Source organism: Protobothrops mucrosquamatus, unplaced genomic scaffold (genome assembly GCF_001527695.2).
Source record: "Protobothrops mucrosquamatus isolate PMUCROS unplaced genomic scaffold, P.Mucros_1.0 scaffold970, whole genome shotgun sequence".
Lineage (NCBI taxonomy): Eukaryota > Metazoa > Chordata > Lepidosauria > Squamata > Viperidae > Protobothrops > Protobothrops mucrosquamatus.
In genome coordinates, this window is record NW_015387213.1 from 309,834 (window position 1) to 323,159 (window position 13,326).

Genomic DNA, 13,326 nt, shown 5'->3' on the forward strand with positions numbered 1-13,326 from the left:
GGGGGGGGGGAATCCAAAATCCAAATCCAGAATTCTCTCCATTAAAAGAAAAAAAAATGGTCACCAAATTCCATAAACCCAAAAAAATATGTCAATATTACAACCCTAAGCCAAGGGGTAACAATTTCCCTCTTCATTCAGCGCTGCAGGAAAGTGAAAGTTAAAAAGAAAAATCACTCTCATCTATAGAGAAACAGCTAACCGCAGCCATTTTTTTTCCTCAATTCCACTTAACTCTAAAGAAGATGTTAATAAATTGAGTTAAAGTTTTGAGTTTCTCAAGTCCAGTTTCCCCTGGTCAGTTCCGTCTGCTTATTTTTTGCTCACCATTCTCTGTAATTCGCAGAAGTGGAGGCCACGACTGGCTTTGTTCCCCAAAAAAAGGGAACAAAGGCGCTTGGGAGACGGAGATCTCCCGGACTCCGGAGGAGTACCCAATTCCGCTCTCCCAAAATAAGGGGAGAGCTTTTGGGACTCTACTCCTATCCAGGAATACTCACCTCGACCCCTTCGCCCGGGGCACAAGGTTCCAAGCCGCTGAACAGCTGTTGGCCGCTGTTCATGCTGGCTCTGACGCCTTCCCAAGGGGACGGCTCCGAAAGAGCCGCCATCGGCGCGCCGTCCCACCGGAAGTCTCCCAAGGGCGTACTAGTTTGATGGCATAAGTCCCACCTGCCATTTTGTCATTCAGTACCTTTCCATTTCCTTATTCCTCCATGCACCAGTGTATGTCATATATGGTCATACCTCACATTCATTGATTAAAATTTTTATTTTTGCTTACTTGGTTAGGTGTTTTGTTGGTGTTTTATTCAGCCATACTGCCTGAGATATTGGTAATGCAAACTTCTAGTTTCTTGCTACCTGGGCTAGCAACATGCAAGCAACAGTACTAGCTCTGAAAGATGGGAATGCACATATAACAGAGAAGCTAGGGTTAGGAGGATCAAGTGCAATTGGAGATACTGCTGTAATGCCTCCCTGCATCTTTTGTCTGAGGTAGGTACCTCACTGCCTAATGGCTGGGCTGGCCTTTCTTTAAATGAGGATTGGAAAGTTATGTTCCAAAATCTATGTATGATTGATGATCCCTCTTTAGAATTTTGGAGCACTTCCATGCAACTGCAATCCTGGAGTACACTCCAATATAATGGGATCATCCTTCTCAGATTAAGAATCAACAGGATCAGAAAGATCAGTGATGTAATCCTCTTCCTGGCAGAACAGATTAGCAGCTTTCTGAAAATGAGGTAAACTGATAAAGGCAAGCCCCAGTGGAGGGATCCAGAAGCTGTGGTCCTTCGTATAGCAGATACGGACAGAAGAATAATCAGAACACTTCATATTTAAGAAGAAACTATTACAGAAAACAGCTTCTGCACTATATATTATTTAACTTTAAAATGAAATTGTTTTCCTTTTCATGTAATGCCATGTCATGATCTTGCAGACTGCAAGCCTATGAGCATTTTTAAAAATTAATTATACTTATTCTGAGAATATATTTGGCTGAAGAGCAAGATAAATTCCTACCAACTAACTAAAATAAGTAAATAAAGCAAGCGAGTAGAGGACATGAAAAAGCACTATTATATAATTTTAGAACATAGGAAGATGTAGAATGGCAAGTCCACAAAATTATAAATAATATTGATTGAGACTGGAGACACCTAACAACATGCAGAATACATATTTGAAGCACTAAACAGCCTATGGTTATTACAATGATGGGAAATAGTTTTATTTTTTAATTGAATAAATAACAAATTGCTGTATCTCTTTACCTTAGTCATACCCATCTTATGAACTTTATTAAAGTACATGGTTGACTACTGCCCAGCTAACTTCACATATGGCAAACTGGCAAAACCAATAGATAATAAATATTCTCTAGGGTTTTTATGCTTGCCATGATTATTTTACATAACTGTGTGACAACTTCACAAATAGGCTATCAAAATGTGTACAGCAGTCTTCATAGATGGAATACTAAAATGTGTAAAATCTTTGACCTAACCTGACAAGAAAACTGAGTTAACTGTATGATCCCAGTTTCACTATGAGTTGCATTCAAAAAGCCAAAAGGCTGCAGATGGTTGTGCAGAGTTGACTGCAGTATCCAAGACTAGATGGAAAAGATGTCCAGTACCTAATAAAATGTTTGATTTTTCTATAAACTTATTAATTTATTGCAATCTTTTAATTACAAACTTCTGCCTTACGTACATAGAGCATTAATAGTTAATATATGTGAAATTTCATTCCTTATTGAAAATAAATTTTGGAATAGTCGATAATTTAAAATTATTTTTTTTAAAGCATCCTAAATATTGTCATACATATTGCAAACAAATCAAAGAGAAATATTTATCCTTATAAATCTATTTTATCAATCACTATGCGACGCACATCTACTACTTTATCCTACACCCACAATCTCTTGCTCCAGAAAAGCTAGACTTTCGCTGCAGTTCGTCATTTATTCAGCACGGAACACGAGTCGGAAATAGCGCGCACTTTTTTGTGGATCCTAAACTACAATACCCATTAGCCCACACGCCAAAGGAAGTTGCTCAGTCTTTGGTCTTCCGGGAAGAGCGAAGAGAAACATCGTGACGTATTATTATTGCGCCGGACAGGTGAAGGTGACGAGGTTAGGAGCTGCAGCTGGGGAGACCCCCCCACTCGCTCTCCGCTATGTTGGGGGCTCAGCCCTTGCGCCTCCGTCCGATTTGCACCCAGGCTCGCTTTTTTGCCGCCGCCGCTGCTCCGGAATCGGTGACTTCTATTTGCCATTCTTTTTCTTTTCTTTTTTCAACAAGGGAAGAAGGGATGGGGACCTATACAACTACAGCAATGGTTCTCAGCTACCCTGCTACGGCGCATTGACGTGCCATGGGCTTGTTTCTAGTGTGCCACGAGATTCTTGTGTTATGTTATTTTTATCTTTTTCTACTATGCCTATTCAGTGTAATCCGTATATGCAGTACAATGCAGATATTATTTAATTTCCCCTCGAGTCATGTCTTACACTTTAAAAATATATGCAATTAATAATTGTATGGTGTGCCACAGAACTATGTTATGTTCAATATTGTGTTGCAGTTGAACTAGACGCAGTGTTTCTCAACCTTGACAATTTTAAGGCATGTGGACTTCAACTCCCAGAATTCCACAGCCAGCATTGCTGGCTGCGGAATTCTGGGAGTTGAAGTCCACATGCCTTAAAATTGTCAAGGTTGAGAAACACTGAACTAGAGGAATAAAGGAAGGGAGGATGGATGATGGAGATCTCCAAAGTCCTACTTTTTGGACCTCCTCAGTTCCTCCAAAAAGCCTTTTATTTCTATTTTTAGCATGAACATGTATTTTAGAATATATATTCTCTGGGGAGAATGTAAGTGTTTTTTCCTTGCTTATTATGATGATGGCTCAGTTTCTGTGTTTAGCTTTTGGAAAGATTTATTTGCCCTTTTTGTTTTGCTTTTGTCTTTTTTTTTTTTTAAGTATAGCTTTCTTCAAAGTTAAAGCTATTTCTTTTTGTTTGACAGGCACCCCCAAAGAAAACTCAGTTTGGTCCCCTCAAAGATGAGGATCGCATTTTTACTAATCTTTATGGACGCCATGATTGGAGGTGAGAAACAAAAATGTAGAATGTATTTTGCTTACTCACAGGAAAATATACAGCTTCCAAACCTTTTTTAGCTAGTGGAGAAAAAAATAAGTTATGAAGGAAGTGGAGGATTAAACATTTAACTAGTGAATTACTTATAGGCTGCCAAAAATATTTTTCTACTTATTTAACAGCTGTGGTATATTTAAATACAATTGTAATAGCTTTAAATTTCTCTAATTGTATGCATTCACTGATTGTTTGCAAAATTGCTTTCTTGGCAACTAAATTTCTCTGGTATTTTGATACTGCAGTTTTGTGATCGTGCATTTATTTGTGCAGCTACTACTTTTGAGGTTTTCTGGCTATTATAAAAGAAGAAGATGCCAGGATATTGCCATGTCCTAGCTTCTACTACTTTGCATACAATAGAAAATAGGGAAGAAAAATCCACAGTGATCTGCTTGGGGTCAATATGACCATGAATAGAGTTGGAGGCCTTACTCAATCCTACATCTTTCTACTCCTTTTTAGTCTCTCTTCTAACTATAGGGAGGGAATTAAGAAAAAGAAAGAGATGGAGAGCTAAAGAAAGATTTATTTTTGTTATGTTTCTCTTAGTTTTTACCACTGTTTTAGAATAACAGAGTGAAGATTAATGCCTGTTTATTCTATAAACTTGGTCTGCATACAGGGGCTAAGAGAATAATCAATGAAACATGCAGTGTGATGCAAATTCTGTCCTTTACTTACTTGTGCTACAAATACCAGAGGACAAGGCTTGGGTTATAACAACATGACACATGTTTGTCATTTTGGCATCATTATGGTTAGAAATGAGGACTCTCAATTCCATCTGCAAGAAGAGGATATATTTGTTAATTCCAAACAGTTAATGTCCTTTACATTAGTTTTTAACATTAGTGTATTAGACTATGAGTTTGCACAATGTCTTATCTCCTACTTTGACCTAATGAAGTATGTCATTTGAACAAGATCTATGAACTGTGATATCAGAACTGGTGTTATGCTTCTCTGTATCATCTTCCCCACATTATTTCATATGGAATAGCATTACAGTTCTTAGTGTGGTGGAAATTTGGAGTGTAAAGTATCTTGCGGGCCAATAGGCATGGAAGTGTAATAATTATTATCTCTTAGATTCATACAGTATCCCAGTATTTATATTGTACTATTGGTATAACTCAGGATAGAATCAAAATGCTCCTGCCTCCTATTTTTTTATATATATTAATATAGGGTGGGTTGGCCAAGAGAGATCAACTGGGTCAAAATCATGATTAATGCCATATTCATGCCTAAAGGAAGACTAGAACTTGCAGCTTCCCAGTTTCTGGTCCAGTATCTTAACCACTATATTAAACTTCTATCATATTCTGAGATACCTAAACAACCCCAGATGGGGAAAGCAGCTCTAAATTTATTTACAAAGTGGAGTTAATATGCATGACTCTTTCTTTTTTTGTCTCTAGGTTGAAAGGGGCTTTGAGCCGAGGTGATTGGTATAAAACCAAGGAAATTCTGCTGAAGGGTATTGATTGGATCTTGAATGAGATAAAGATTTCAGGGCTGAGAGGCCGAGGAGGAGCTGGCTTTCCCACTGGCCTCAAGTGGAGCTTTATGAATAAGCCTCCAGATGGCAGGTGTGGTACTAATTATGAAAATTGTTGTTTGAAAAGCTAGATCTGCCCGTCTCCTTGTGCAGAAACTGTCTAAGCCAGGGGTAGTCAACCTCGGCTCTTTTATGACTCGTGGACTTCAATTCCCAGAATTCCTGAGCCAGCTTAGCTGGCTCAGGAATTCTGGGAGTTGAAGTCCACGAGTCATAAAAGAGCCGAGGTTGACCACCCCTGGTCTAAGCCATAGTTTTTCCTTTCTACTTTTGAGTTGGAAGGCCAATTGTCATTAATTAGAATTTGGGACTGTGGTTTCCATTTCAATCTTTTACATTTAAAATTGTGCATCTCAGCTTTGAGGAATGATTTACATCTGTTTCAAAGGTTTTAAGCCCATCTTCTCTCTCTCTCTCTTTTTTTTTTAAAGTTGTGTTCTCTAGATAGATTGGTTCTGCGAAGCAGCCAAATCTCTGGACTTCTTATCCAGAAGAGCTGCTATAAGATGGGATAGTTGGTTTGGCTAGGGTGAATAGAGTGTGAGATTTGTACTTGGAAAAGTCAGCTTTAAATATCTCTGTCATGTGTCTGATTAACGAAACACTTAAAAGGACTTTCAGGCATATTTTTATCCTAAATGCATTTATTAAGGTTACAGAGATGTCAGTACGGCATGGTGGAAATGCTTAGATCTGAGATTCTTTTCCGCTGCACATACGTTCCAGGCATTTTTCCCTCCCCTATTTTGGGGTCATGGTTCACATCTTCCAATTAACTTGGAAGATGTGATTTACTTCTGGTTTCTTTTTCCCGGGCTTTCATTATTCTCCTCCCCTTTCACTGTTGCCTGATTTAACTATAAAAATACCAGACAGTTCTGCATATTATCAAAGCAAGAATATACAGTATTTGCAGCGTTGACAATCTCATTGTGTGCTTTTATTTGAAATTCACCTTTTCTCAACCTACTTTGTGATGTGGTTAAGATATTATCATTTACTGTGGCTGCAGAAATACAAATATAATTTTCTCAGTGATACTTAAGATGCATACTTGTATGCTCAGGTTTCCTAAGCCCTTGATGCTGAAGTTGAATACTATGATCATTGACAAAGTGAAGATCCTGAACTGGATAGATCAGTTATGCGGTCTGTCTTTAATAGATAGTAAGCAGATTAAGTAGCATTACTAACTGTAGCACAAACTGATGGAGAGGCTTTTCTTCTTGTTGGTGGATATAATTATTTCTGTATTTCAGGCCTAAGTACTTGGTAGTGAATGCGGACGAAGGGGAACCAGGAACTTGTAAGGATCGGGAGATTATGCGTCACGATCCCCATAAACTAATAGAGGGCTGCCTAGTGGCAGGAAGATCTATGGGGGCTCGAGCTGCCTATATCTATATACGTGGAGAGTTCTACAATGAAGCATCAAACTTGCAGGTAAGTTGCTGTCTCTTGTGGTTACCTTAATATTGTCTGCTAGATTGCCTTTTTCTATGGTCAGAAATCACCAGGTCACCAGTGTTGGGGTTTGACTGCAGTAATTAATGCTTTCTTACTTTATTAGGTGGCAATCAAGGAGGCCTACGAAGCAGGGCTGGTGGGCAAGAATGCTTGTGGCTCTGACTATGACTTTGATGTCTTTGTGGCAAGAGGGGCGGGTGCCTACATTTGTGGCGAAGAGACGGCACTTATTGAATCCCTTGAGGGCAAACAGGGCAAGCCCCGCCTCAAGCCTCCTTTCCCTGCAGATGTAGGTAAGGCATTTTAAATGCTCCTTCTACTAATGGTGGTGGCTTTGTGTGTGTGTGTATGTGTTGGTATTTCTAATATGCTTCCTCAAATCAACATGAGACTCTCGTCGTCTATGAATGATTTCATCAACATACTTTTTTCACCTAAAGCAGGGGTGTCAAACTCAATTTCATTGAGGGCCGCATCAGCATTGTGGTTGCCCTCGGGGGGGGGGGGTGCGGCCTACTGGGTGGGTGTGGGTGGAGTGGGTGTGGCCTACTGGGTGGGCGTGGCCAGCTCTACATCATTCGCGTCAAGGGTGCCTGTGGGAGCCTGGGCAGGAGTGGGACAGATCTGAGGGTCTCTGGCAGAAAGGAGTGGGACCAGGGCAGAGCCTATCAAGCCAGATATGTGAAGTAGGCGATGGCTATTTGCTGGCCACTTCCAAGTGATGGTGCATTTCTTCATTCCTCACAAAGAGTGACACCTCCCCAGCATGCACCCAGGGGGTGGGGCCGACGCGGCAGGGGCTGGTTCCTTGCTGTTTCCAGACGGCCTTGTGGAGCTAAGACTGAATGCATGTCAGCATAGATGGCCAGCACAAAATTGTACATTGGCTCCCGGCCGGCCTGGGCCAGGGCCAAGGCAGCAGGGGCTATTCCCTCACTGTTTCCAGGATGGCTTCGCGGGCCACATGAAACCACTTCGCGGGCCGCATCCGGCCCCCGGGCTTTGTGTTTAACATGTCTGACCTAAAGTAACTTTGAAGTCCCTTTCATATATCCCATTTAATAGCACTAGAACTCCCGTTTTGATTATTCTTGTGCCCCTTCTCCTTTTCATCGTAGATCCTTCAGAAATGTTGTTCATCTTAAGCCATTTTCTTTCTCTAGGAGTGTTTGGGTGCCCTACTACAGTAGCAAATGTGGAAACAGTTGCAGTAGCACCTACCATCTGCCGTCGAGGAGGTACCTGGTTTGCTGGCTTTGGACGGGAGCGTAACTCTGGCACTAAGCTCTTCAATATCTCGGGCCATGTCAATACTCCTTGTACTGTGGAAGAAGAGATGTCAGTACCATTGCGTGATTTAATTGAACGACATGCAGGTGAGAGTAACTTACTTGCCCTGAAGAATGAGCTGTCACTTTAATTTAGATACCTCATATCGGTGGCATCAGCTTTTTAGTTCATTTTGTTCCTCTTGTATGTTGACCTGATCCAATCATCTAAAGTGCCAGGCCTCATGGTGTGTTTCTGCCTTCTAATCAGGGGGCATTAGAGGTGGATGGGATAACTTACTCGCTGTGATTCCTGGAGGCTCTTCTACTCCCCTCATCCCCAAGTCAGTATGTGAGACAGTTCTGATGGACTTTGATGCCTTGGTGGAGGCACAGACCGGGCTTGGGACAGCAGCTCTCATTGTCATGGACAAATCGGTAAGCAATGTTCCCTAGAGTTATTTCTCTGTGTTTTGCATATGGCACGTCTTCATTTTCTTCTCTTCTCCCCAGACAGATATAGTTCGAGCCATTGCCCGCCTCATTGAATTTTACAAGCACGAAAGTTGTGGGCAGTGCACACCATGCCGAGAAGGTGAGTGTTATTATTCAAACCTTTAGCAAAATTATCCCAGAATTCTCTGAATTAGGGTTGGGATTGAAAAAAAAACCTCCATAATTTCACATTATTTTGCTTATGCCTGTATTATTTAAAAATACAGTGGAAACAGATATGTGAAAATCCCTGAGGAGGGAAATTGCTAACCTGAGGTCAAAGAAAGTTCTGTAATTTGGTCAGCAAAATCAATGTACACTTCTGTGTTCAGTATTGTGCTGCCTTGCTGAATTTCATGAGGCTTTGTATTCCACTGTTCATGTTGATTCCCTTCCCACAGGTGTTGACTGGATGAACAGGGTCATGTGGCGATTTGTGAGAGGCAATGCACAAGTGGCAGAAATTGATGCACTCTGGGAGATTAGCAAACAAATTGAGGGTCACACTATCTGTGCCCTGGGAGATGGGGCTGCTTGGCCTGTGCAGGTAATTTCTTTTTTACTTAAATGTGCTGAAGAATCATGCAATTTGATTGAGGGAGGGCTAGAAATGAAATGATTTGGTAGGGAGGCCTCAGTATAGGGAATCCTGCAGATATATTTAATTGCTAACTCCTGTGCTTGATTTCTTCTCACAGGGTCTAATTCGTCATTTCCGTCCAGAGTTGGAGGAACGGATGAAGCAATATAATGAATCTAAAAAGCAGCAGGCATCTGGGTGAACAGTTATAAAGCCCACCTCAAAGAAGTTACACTGTTCTATTATTTTTTGTAGGCCCACATCTACTCTTGCTTGGGCTTCAGTAACACTGTTTGATTTCTGTTATTTGTCACAACCTGCCTAACTCCCAGTTTTTCTTTTTGGCTTTCTTATTGGGCAGTTTATCTATTAAATACTTTAGACTGATCTGTGTAATTTCTTACAGGAAGGAGAATAAGATGAATAGCTGGAGGTGATCTATTTAATTATTGGATTTATATACCACCTAATTGACAAATGTGACTCTGCAGGGTGTACAGTATTAGAAATAGAATGCAATAAGCCCCATGAAAGTAACTGAAAATCAAACCACACAGAAAGCCTCACAACATCTCACAGAACAAGCGCAGTGACATCCTGTGTCCAAGGGCCTTGAATTGTCTTTATATACTTCTTGGAGTGATCGATTATGAAATGAAACAAAGAAGTCCTTCCAATCTATATGAGTTCATGGGAAAATATTGTCCAAAAGACCAGTCAGGATTCTGTGATACAGGGGTCTCCAAGGTCCACGGCATGCCAGAAACTGGGCCACACAAACAAGTGAAGCTCCATTCTCGGTATACAGGCTGTACCTGAAACCACGGCTCCTCTGGGCCATAGAAAAATCTCCCCATGGAACTAGTCCCTAGTGCCCAAAAGGTTGGGGGTGGCTGCTGTACTATATGAATATAACTTTGATGAACTCATCTAAACCTTTATTTTCCCGTTCCTAATTCTTCTTCTGCAAGGTCTATAAATGTGCAGATGAAATGGAAAGCTGATTGTACTATTAATTTGTAAATATTTTTTAAATTTTTAAGTAGTAAATATCTGGATAAAATGGTCCAGCACATCTGGCTCTGCAGGTATATTTCAGTATTGTCTTGGATATGTAGTTGGATATGCAGTTGGCCATGTCATGTGGGGGAATTCATTGGATGGAGAAAGCAATTATTTTTGGAAGAGTTAGGGGTAAAAGGAACCCAGGCTGTGAAAGAACACGATGGCTGGACACTATCAAACCTGACACCGGCCAGAGCATAGAAAAACTCAGTGAAATAGGGCAAGATTGGAAGATGTGGAGAGACCTGGCCTGTAGAACTGCCATGAGTCGGACTTGACTGAATTGTAGTATCATCATGCTGTTGGATGAGCAGTATCAGTCATCTTTAGAAACTATGGAAGCTTAGTAAGAAAGGAATAGTGCAATATAATAAAAGATGTATTTCATTCATTACTTCTTGAACTAGCTTTTTGAATAATGTACAGTTTCAGGATTCACATACTATGCCCATACTCGTGGACTTCAACTCCCAGAATTCCTGAGCCAGCCATGCTGAGGGGAAAGGGAAAGGTTTTCAAGCTGAGCCATGCTGGCTCAGGAATTCTGGGAGTTGAAGTCCACGAGTCATAAAAGAGCCAAGGTTGCCTATCCCTGCCCTAAGGCTAGCCAAAAACAGGCAACCATGTTATGGCTTAATACATTATGTAATTCTTGTACTCTTGCCTCAGCTGTTGCTCTGGGACAAAAGAGACAAAACAAAAGAGTTTCAAATTGTTTCATACTGAATGGAGTAGTTTATCTTTGGGCTGCTTATGATTTTTTTTTCTTTTATGGTATTCTATACAGGTTTTTAAACGATACGCCACCTAGAGTTGTTAGTTCAATGGCCTCTAAATAGATACTGTACTGTAGTACAAAGTCCTGTTTTATCCACAATGAGAAGAAAGAGCACAGGATCTATGGAGAACGTAGAGAGGATGAAAAAGAGGGTTATTCCAAGGCTCCAACCTCACTTAGGAATGTTAAAATGGGACCTGCCCTCTTATCCACTTTGCATCATATGTTCAGCACTGGTGGCATTTGAATTATTTTACATATTTCTCCCTAGTGAATAGGCCACAACTTTTGTCTAATGTATTAAGGCTAGCAGACATGCTTAAAATAACTTCCTGAATAGGTGATAGATACTATCACAAGAGATTCTGCGGGCTATTTATCAGTTTATTTCTACTTCTAGATAACAAATGATTATGACAATTCCTGAGTGCATTTATTATCTTATTTATTTGTATCCCTTTTACAAATAACTCAAAGCCACAAACAAACATCATTTTGGGGACTAATTCCAAGGCAGAAGACCCCAAATAAAATTATTTCCATTTTGTCATTTTGCTATCTTCATGTGATTAAATACCTGTCCTGAAAAGTAAGGATTTTTAAAATTACTGTTTGATGAATATCTTAAAATTTCATAAAAGCAAGTATCAACCTTAAGTTAAATGGATCTTTTTGCATCCCATAGTCCAAGAATACATGTATACTGGGTGGAATTCAGACTTTTCCTGTGAATCACTGAAAGAAAACAGGATGCCTTAAAAGAACAATTAGTCCTTTAATCTTTCCAGCTATAAAATCCTAACAGCCGCCTCGTGGTCTTTTAAGGGGCGAGGGAGCTCTTGCTTGCACCGCCCAGCCTCTCAGTTTGGGGCGTGGCTTTTCCATCCAAAGGTCTCATTGGTTGGGGCAGCGTCCTCGGCTGTCGGTTTTACGGCGATCTCGGCGAAGAATTCCCTCTTTTGACGGAGGAACGTTTCTACGAGGTTAGAATGGCGCTCTCCATGTTTCAGCCTGGCGGAAGTAGGCCTTAACGCTCTATTTCCCCCATTTGTTGAAAAGCAATCTGGGAAGCTTTTCAGTCCCGCCATGTTTGTTGAGGGGCGGGGCGGGGCTAATAGGAAGGTCTGTGAAGTGGGATTCTCTGCTCGGCTTTGGTTGCTCTAGCTCAGGGGTAGGCAACCTCGGCTCTTTTTATGACTCGTGGACTTCAACTCCCAGAATTCCTGAGCCAGCATCGCTGGCTCAGGAATTCTGGGAGTTGAAGTCCACGAGTCATAAAAGAGCCGAGGTTGCCTACCCCTGCTCTAGCTGGTTGCGTCGCCGGGTAGTTTGCGAGTAACTGTGGTTGCAGACCGAGGACTGTGTTGTGCCTTTCCTTGGCGGTTGCTCTCGAAAGAACCTCCTCTTTTCTTTTCTTTTCTTTTCTTTCCTGTTTTTTTTTTTTTTTTTTTTTGCTTCTGGAGACTTTGAATGGGGCGGTTTCAGAAGCCTCGGCATCTCCTCGATGGGATGGACTACCACTCCCATCCTCCTCAGGCTGGGCTGGCTGAGGATAACGGGAGATGACATCCAGCTTATATGGAGAACCCTGGGTAAAGCTGATAAGGCGAAACAAAAACGCCCGAGACCTGTACCCTGATTAACCATCCTATGATAGTTCTGGTTCTGTGACTATGGAGGACTTAAACCAGTGTTTCTCAACCTTGACAATTTTAAGGCATGTGGACTTCAACTCCCAGAATTCCACAGCCAGCATTGCTGGCTGTGGAATTCTGGGAGTTGAAGTCCACATGCCTTAAAATTGTCAAGGTTGAGAAACACTGACCTTAAACCCCTGCCTGCTCTGGGCTTGTCAAATTCTCCGTGGATTTTCTGGGTCTTTGTGCCTGTACGACGGTCGCAGCAGCGTTTCCTGACATGATACGAACCGTTGCAGCCCAAGAGTGGTTGGTCCAAATTTGACAGGGTTAGATGAAATGCAGACGTTTGAGTTTGGACTCCAAACTTTAGCCCTCCCTGCCTCTCTTGCACAACAAGTTTGGACTAACTTTAGGAACCTTGAGGTGAGGCTGAAGGAATTACTAAGTCGCAAGGTGTGGACTGCCATCCTGGTGAAATTCTTCCCTTCCTCTTTTCCCCCCATTTAGGGCACTATGCTTCCTTCTCTGCGCTACCTCTGCCAGCGTACACGCCATATACCCATAACCAGTGTGGGTCTGGTACGAAGATATTTATCCTGGGAAAACGAGCAGCGGTGCAGAGGACTGCTAGAGAAATCCTCCCTCCGGTACAGGAAAGAAACTGTGGGGGCAGCTGTGCTGGTATCTCTGTGCTCTGTGGCTGGGGACCCAGCAATCTTGTACACCCTGCGTTCCAGCACTCTGACCGGTTTATACAAAGGACAAGTCAGGTACCTGACAGCTTGAT

The 13,326-nt window shown here is 41.6% G+C and overlaps 1 protein-coding gene across 1 annotated transcript; it reads left to right on the plus strand.

Annotated features, from left to right (window-relative positions):
* Window positions 1-2,623: 2,623 nt before the first annotated feature.
* On the plus strand, window positions 2,624-9,443 carry NDUFV1 (NADH:ubiquinone oxidoreductase core subunit V1). Its single transcript, XM_015819724.1, has 10 exons — window positions 2,624-2,778; window positions 3,552-3,634; window positions 5,107-5,277; window positions 6,506-6,689; window positions 6,817-7,006; window positions 7,877-8,089; window positions 8,253-8,419; window positions 8,495-8,576; window positions 8,878-9,023; window positions 9,175-9,443. The coding sequence occupies exons 1-10, from the start codon at window positions 2,698-2,700 to the stop codon at window positions 9,256-9,258; spliced, it is 1,401 nt and encodes a 466-aa protein (XP_015675210.1). The 5' UTR covers window positions 2,624-2,697; the 3' UTR covers window positions 9,259-9,443.
* The last annotated feature ends 3,883 nt before the right edge of the window (window positions 9,444-13,326 follow it).

Excerpts from the sequence above, each read along its gene's own strand:
- NDUFV1 (XM_015819724.1), top strand. The coding sequence starts at position 2,698 with ATGTTGGGGGCTCAGCCCTTGCGCCTCCGTCCGATTTGCACCCAGGCT. Across the intron at positions 7,007-7,876 it reads TCCTTTCCCTGCAGATGTAG|GAGTGTTTGGGTGCCCTACT; the intron begins GTAAGGCATTTT and ends TTCTTTCTCTAG. Across the intron at positions 8,090-8,252 it reads TTTAATTGAACGACATGCAG|GGGGCATTAGAGGTGGATGG; the intron begins GTGAGAGTAACT and ends CCTTCTAATCAG.